The following is a 7,185-nucleotide window of genomic DNA, read 5'->3' on the forward strand; positions in this document are numbered from 1 at the left end:
GTCAAACTGGCAGTACCAAAACACCATAAATCAATTTTTAAAGGTAGTTTTAAATATAGTGCGACTAAGTGCTGGAATAATTTACCACCTCCATTACGAAACTCGAGGACCTTAGCAAGTTTTAAACATGGCTTTAAAAAACAACTTCTTACCGAGTTTCGTAACCAGCCTTAGTCGCATAGGATATTACAGGGTACAATTGTGTTCATTGTTTATTGTGCTATATTTCATATCTATATTATATGTAAAAAAATTTGTTATTGTGTTTTGTTTATATTACTATTATTATTAATTTGTACTTGTGTTGTGTATTTTATTAATTATTATATATTTATATATTATTATCTATATTTAAGTATACATAAGAAATTATAATATGTATATTTTATAACTTGAGTCTATTGACTGGCACTCCAACAAGGGGCTACTGAAAATCAGCGCTTCACAACAAGTGCAGCACATGCTGAGTAGCGACCCTTTTTAGCACCACACTGATTAGGAATAAGTCACTATTTTTATTTTATTTGTTGCTTTTGTTTAGTTTGTATATTTTTTTTTTCTTTTATTATGTGTGTGGTGTTAAATAAACTTTTCTTTCTTTCTTTCTTTCTTTCTAAATTGCAAGACTATAATGATTCAAAATATACATAATACGATATTCAACTCTGAACACGATACAATATCGCGTGCACCGAGCAACTATATCATGCAAATGTTTGCAATTTATCGATACTTTCCAAAGCTTTGAACTTTAACGATATGCTTCTTACGTATTTTCCATATTTTTCCTTCATCTTGTTTATAAACTCGCTTATAACCTCCTTCGTTCGTTTATAACCTCCTTCGAATAAAAGAAAGAATTCGTTAACTTGACGATATCTCAAGGAAAACAACCTATATCCCTAGTCAAAAAATATATCTTTTCCTCATTTACCTTTGAATGTATTTCTGACTTAAGCTTGCACCTTAATCTATTAACACCCACGTAAAATGTATTATTTCACAACGTCCCACGATTTAAAAGATCAAAATGTTTTTCTAATCTATAAAAAAATTAGTTAAGTCCAGATTATCTTACGCCCATTCTACAAATACCTTCCGCATTTTAATGTAGAATTTTTAAAAATTATGAAAGCGAAAAACGGTACAGCTTTGTTGTCGTTTGTTTAGTATGTTAATTATCTGTGGTATAAATTATGCAGACCAAAATGCGGCTTATGTTCCATTGTTTCAAATTTTAATTGACGTTCTGAAATGGAGATTGTTTTTTTTTATTAAAAGCGGTAAATAAACAAGACGTAGCAAAAAGCAGCTCAATAAAAAAAGATTTTGTTCAAAGAATGTTAATCGCGAAATCGCAAGTTTTATAAAAAATAAAACTACATTTATCAATGCAGAAAATTTACGAGTGTTGCTAGGACAACTTCAAATAGACACATATATTTTTGTCATCGGGTTATAACTACTTCATGCATATTTCTTTGTGGAACTAGTTAGACGTTTTAATGTTTATTACGCGAATGTGTAGATTTACATGAATCGGGTTTTAGAATAATATTTAGGATGGTGTAAATACAGATGTGAGTGGAAGATTTCCTCGCTAACAAATAAAAGTTAATTACATATAATATTACTAGCTCTCCGCCCGCGGCTTCGCCCGCTTTGTTTAAGTTTTATTTGTTTGTTTGTTTGAACGCGCTAATCTGGGTGTGGGGAACTACTGGTCCGATTTGAAAAATTCTTTCGGTGTTAGATAGCCCATTTATCAAGGAAGGCTATAGGATATAATTTATCACCTCACTAAGACCAACAGGAGCGGAGCACTGCGCGTAAAACCGCGGAGCACAGCTAGAACATTATAATATGAAAGCAAATTATTTTAATTCATTTATGAAATTTCAGAATAACTATTCCCACACACGATGTCCCTAAATGTATAGGTATAATTAAATGTTTGCTCTTTGCTTTCTTTACTCAGGAAATGTACCTATAATCCTGCTAATAGGTATTATAAATGTGAAAATGTGTGAGGAATGAGGATGGACTAATGTATGTATGTTGTTACCTACTCTTACACGAAAAAAACTACTGGACGAATTTCGATGAAATGTTACAATAACATAGCCCATAGATTATACCTACATCAGAATAACACATGAACTATAAAAATACTTCATTTCACCCGCGTGTTTGTCCGCTAGTTGTTATAATATAAACAAATACCTAATCCATAACTTCAATTAATAATACAAATCCATACTAATATTATAAATGCGAAAGTAACTCTGTCTGTCTGTCTGTTACTCAATCACGCCTAAACTACTGAACCAATTTGCATGAAATTTGGTATGGAGATATTTTGATACCCGAGAAAGGACATAGGCTACCTTTTATTGCGAAATAATAATATGTACCACGGGCGAAGCCGGGGCGGACCTCTAGTAAACTATAACATAATATAAAGCAGAACCTGTCATCCCTTCAACCTTGTCTTCACCTTATACTATCTAAACTAACAAAACACTATTTGTTTGAGGAAAATAAACAATCTGGTGCAGGAAATAACACAAACATTACTTTCCCGTGTTATGAATTGTCTATGATACTATATTTATCTTGTCTCATGTTCTTCGTGAAACGTTTTATGTAATTTGAAACACAAGGACAGATGTTAGAAATTAGAATACGTTAGAATACTTTAAACGCAAAAGTAGTTAGTTTATAATCCAAATTAAGATAAGGTAACATCAGGCACTTATGTCTGAGGCTTTTTAACATCGACAATAAGAAACGTCAAATCTAGCAAGAACCCCAATAAAGAAAACACGTTTAGATATAAATAAAATTCTTCTAAAGCTAGCAAAATCAAAATCAAATGTCTCTTCAATCTTGGAAAAAATATAAAACTATTTAAATTTTTTACAAATTTCTCATCTTTACAACTAATTTATAAAATTTGTAATAGGTATTTGGCGGTTTTGAAATAAAACACAATGAACAGCTTTTTAGTATTTAAACAACAATTCTGTTACTACAAGATCTTCAGGAACCCTCCAAAATTGTAGACATTATTTCAACATCACAGAATTAAGAGGTCACGAATTTATTTCCCGCGCTTTTCCGTTAAATGGTTGTCACGAACACTCCACATTATCCTCCGTAGAAATCCTTGAAATCACAAATAAATGATTTAATCAACATGAGTAAACCCTAAAGGCCTCCTTTAGTACGATAAAGCATTTATGACTGTATTCCCTAGGCCCAATCCATTCTTTCATCCCTTAATTTATTCGTAACGACTTGGTATCGCTTTTTCAATATATAAAAATAAAGAGATTGAAGAGTAAAAGATAAAAATGTATACCTACTAATAGCGAACATAATGTAATATTCTAAAAAATACATATTTTACTAACAGTGACAAAGTAAAAGTTACAGGCATATTACAGGCTGATTTTTTTTTTAATTTCTGCATCTGTTGAAAGCTTTGTTATCTGTGACACGGGGTTGTTTATACCTAATACGTTAATGGTCACAGGCTATTTTTAAAATAATGATATATTTCCACTAACGGTACACAGAGCGAGCAGCCTCGCGAGGCAATTGTTGTACGAAGCAGCTCGATCGGTCGTCGTGTGCTGAGGAAAGCGTGTCTGCCGTCATTTTCCTCGGCCGAGCCATGCTTGTTTAGTAAATTCAAAGTTCAATTTAGAGAATACCTTCTTTCAGAATCTAAAACAAATATAAAATATTTAATATGGATTTCATAAGTCTCATTAAAAAATTTTAGGGATATTTGTAAACGAGTTAATTGAGGCATAAATAAAAGACTGTATAATGTATTATATTGTTATATATTGTATGTATGTATTATATTATAATTGTGCTGCTTATATTGCTCTATACTGTATCTAACTTTCTAGTTTCCGCTGCTTTGATATCTAACTAAATTTTCTCTGAAATTTGAGGGAATAATTGAAAATTTGCATTGTTTTGACGTTATTAAATTGTCCTAGATATAAATAACAAAACCTTTAAATCAATAAACATATTTAAGTTATACTTATTATCTATAGAATACGCTATACTTACATAATTCTTATGTTTAAAAAATTGAGTTCTTTTTCATTAATATGATAAACTGCACAGCTTTACAGAAGCTGACAGGGAATATAGCCTTCACCTGCAGAGATGGTTGTAACAGGATATACTTATGGCTGCCTATTCTCAGAGCTATTAATTTTACACAAAAAAAAGTCCCGAAAATCGGTCGTCGTTATGGAAAAGTTTCGTCACAAAGAGTGTCAAACGAGAATTTTCTATTATAAAATATATTGAATTACTAATTATGCTAATTATTATTTATTTATATTGTTACAGATGCAGATCTCTTCGTACCCCAGGCAACATTTTGGTGGCAAATCTCGCTCTCAGCGACTTCATAATGCTGGCAAAGACACCGATTTTTATTTTTAATTCCTTTAACCTCGGCCCAGCGCTGGGCAAAACAGGTAATGACTAATTGGCAAACATTTAAAAACTCTCTAAATTCAAACACCGACTATTTGCTTTTGATAAGCGCTTTTGTAACAAAAAAGCTCTATTTTAAACTTTTAAACATAATGTTATATGGCTTAGGAATAATCTTACTCATTTACACGCAGCATTTACATGTTACATTTACATGTATTCTTATAGTTTTTATATAATTTAAACATTTCGGTAACACGCCATAATTTCAAATTTGAAATTTCAAGTTTGAAGGGTGGTGAAATTCCTCCATCGAAAAAGGGTACGACCAGGCCAAAGTTTATCGATAGTTATACCACAGAATATACTACACTGAAATACGTAGCCCTAGTTTTCCGCCACGGGAACCCGATTCAATTTTAACATTTTGCGGGATGTATAATTTCCCACAAGACCTTTATGTTAGCGAAGTGTTCTATAATTTCAAAGCAGTTTGTATTCAAATAATTTACAACTTTAGGTTACTTAATAAGATATTTTGATTAATTTTTCTTAACTTTAATATGCTCAAAGGAATAACAGATTCACGAAGTTTGACATTAATTATATTTTAAACTTTCTTCTAAGATTCCAACGTAAAGATCCTGAGTTTTGATATACATGTACTCTGCTCCGGGTATTGTTTCGATCTGACAATGCACAGAGGACTCATCAACTAAGTTCATAGATAAAGTTTTTCAGACATCAATAAAACATATTTTCAAGAAAGCAAATTTATTAATTATAATATGGTGTATAGGACGAAAACAATATTTCCATTTATTATAAGACTAACTTAAAACATGTTGTTTTTTAATCTTTATGTTAATATTATCTTCGTTACAGGATGCGTGATCTACGGTTTCGTGGGGGGCTTAAGCGGCACCACATCCATCGCCACTCTGACCGCCATCGCGCTTGACCGCTACTGGGCCGTCGTCCATCCTTTGGAGCCCCTCCGAGCCCTAACAGCCATCCGAGCTCGCCTATTCGCAGTCGGCGCCTGGATTTATGCAGGAATCTTCTCTATAATACCTGCTCTCGACATTGGCTATGGACACTACGTGCCAGAAGGCTACCTAACCAGTTGCAGCTTCGACTATCTCACAGATGAACTGCCGCCTCGATACTTCATATTCGTCTTCTTCTGCGCCGCCTGGCTCGGCCCCCTCTGCATCATCTGCTTCTGCTACACGAGAATACTTCGCATCGTCGTTGGCAGCAGAAATATGAATAGCAAAAACCAAGAAGAGAGAATGTCCTCTCGTCATGTTAAGGAGCACACGAAACGCAAAGCAGAAATTAAACTAGCCGGCCTCGTTATTGCTGTGATTGCTCTCTTCTTTGTTTCTTGGACTCCATACGCTATTGTAACACTTTTAGGTATATTTGGCCTCAAAGACGCTATTACACCAGCTATTTCCATGATTCCCGCTTTATTCTGTAAAACGGCTGCCTGTATCGATCCATTTATTTACATCATTACACACCCCAAGTTCCGAAAGGAATTGCAAAAGATGCTCTTCAAAGACAAATCAAGAAGAATGACTGGAACGTTTAAAAGCGTCGGATATTCTGTGGACGCTAGTAAAGTGCATAGAGTGAGTAAAGACCTCAGCGACACGGATGTAGAGGTTATCGAAATGAGAGACATTCCATATCATAACGAGGTGAAGGGTAACGCTGTGCAGACAGTCTCGTCTAAGATATCGCAAAGACAGAATTCGCAAAGATCATTGGGGAGTGTGAGCATGAAAAGTTATGAGGAGGATGTGGTTAGTCCCCCATCTTGGTACACAAAACCTCAATTTACCAAGTCGAGAAGTTTCAGCCGAAAGTCTACAAAAAGCTCGTGTTAATTACAAGTATTGATGTTTTAAAATAGTGATAATAGTTGAGTAAATTTCTTGAGATTATAACATTTCTAAGTGACTAATCACGGAATTCATGAGATTATAGAATTTAATAGATAAATACCATTAATTATTATGAAAATATAGTTGTAGAAAGATATATTTTTCTATGTATGGAAACATACGAAGCACGATCTCACTCTTCATTTATTTCCGGCTTTGTATAATTACAATTTAATTCTAATTATTAATTTTACAAAACATTTTTCCATTTGTTTTTGCTTCGAATATAAACTTTTCTTTATAAACTCTAAGTAAATCTTATATTTTTATATCTTTGTTTTTTATTTAAAATTTATTTTAACAAGAGTGTTATAAAATTTACCCCATATTAACACACTTAGGTACATGGAGGTGGCTATTTCTAATGTACCATATTTATTACAAAATATTATTTGAAGATTTATCCTTATTGCCAAAGAACACATTTCAAAATAAGTTACGTTTGTAAAAACTGTACTCATAATTGTTTAATCCTTACCTATGTGTGTGATCTGTCTTCACATCCGTAAAAACAAAAAATGTATAAAATATACGTTTCATTCTCATACATACAATCTATAAATATTTTTTTTGAGAAAATAAAGCTTTAAATTATATGGAAACCTATGTAAGTTATTTAGCAGCGCTTGAATTGATGCTACAGCCTACAAGCACAGACTAATAATAATATACTACGTATACAAGTTTTATTTCTATTTCTACTTCATGTACAATATGCACGAATATAAAAAAGTGATCTCTAAACTTTAAAGTAATATAT

At 32.6% G+C, this 7,185-nt stretch overlaps 1 protein-coding gene across 1 annotated transcript in view; it reads left to right on the forward strand.

Annotated features, from left to right (window-relative positions):
- Positions 1-6,855, forward strand: part of Rh7 (G protein-coupled receptor family protein rhodopsin 7) — a 51,959-nt gene extending 45,104 nt beyond the window's left edge. Inside the window, exons 2-3 of the mRNA XM_090106325.1 lie at positions 4,381-4,511; positions 5,356-6,855. Coding sequence (XP_089962451.1) covers positions 4,381-4,511; positions 5,356-6,368 — 1,144 coding nt within the window. The 3' untranslated portion in view covers positions 6,369-6,855. The remainder of the gene's footprint in view (positions 1-4,380; positions 4,512-5,355) is intronic.
- The last annotated feature ends 330 nt before the right edge of the window (positions 6,856-7,185 follow it).

Source organism: Colias eurytheme, chromosome 10 (genome assembly GCF_061535395.1).
Source record: "Colias eurytheme isolate Ceu_HAF_F1 chromosome 10, ilColEury1 Martin Lab GWU primary, whole genome shotgun sequence".
Taxonomy (NCBI): Eukaryota; Metazoa; Arthropoda; class Insecta; order Lepidoptera; family Pieridae; genus Colias; species Colias eurytheme.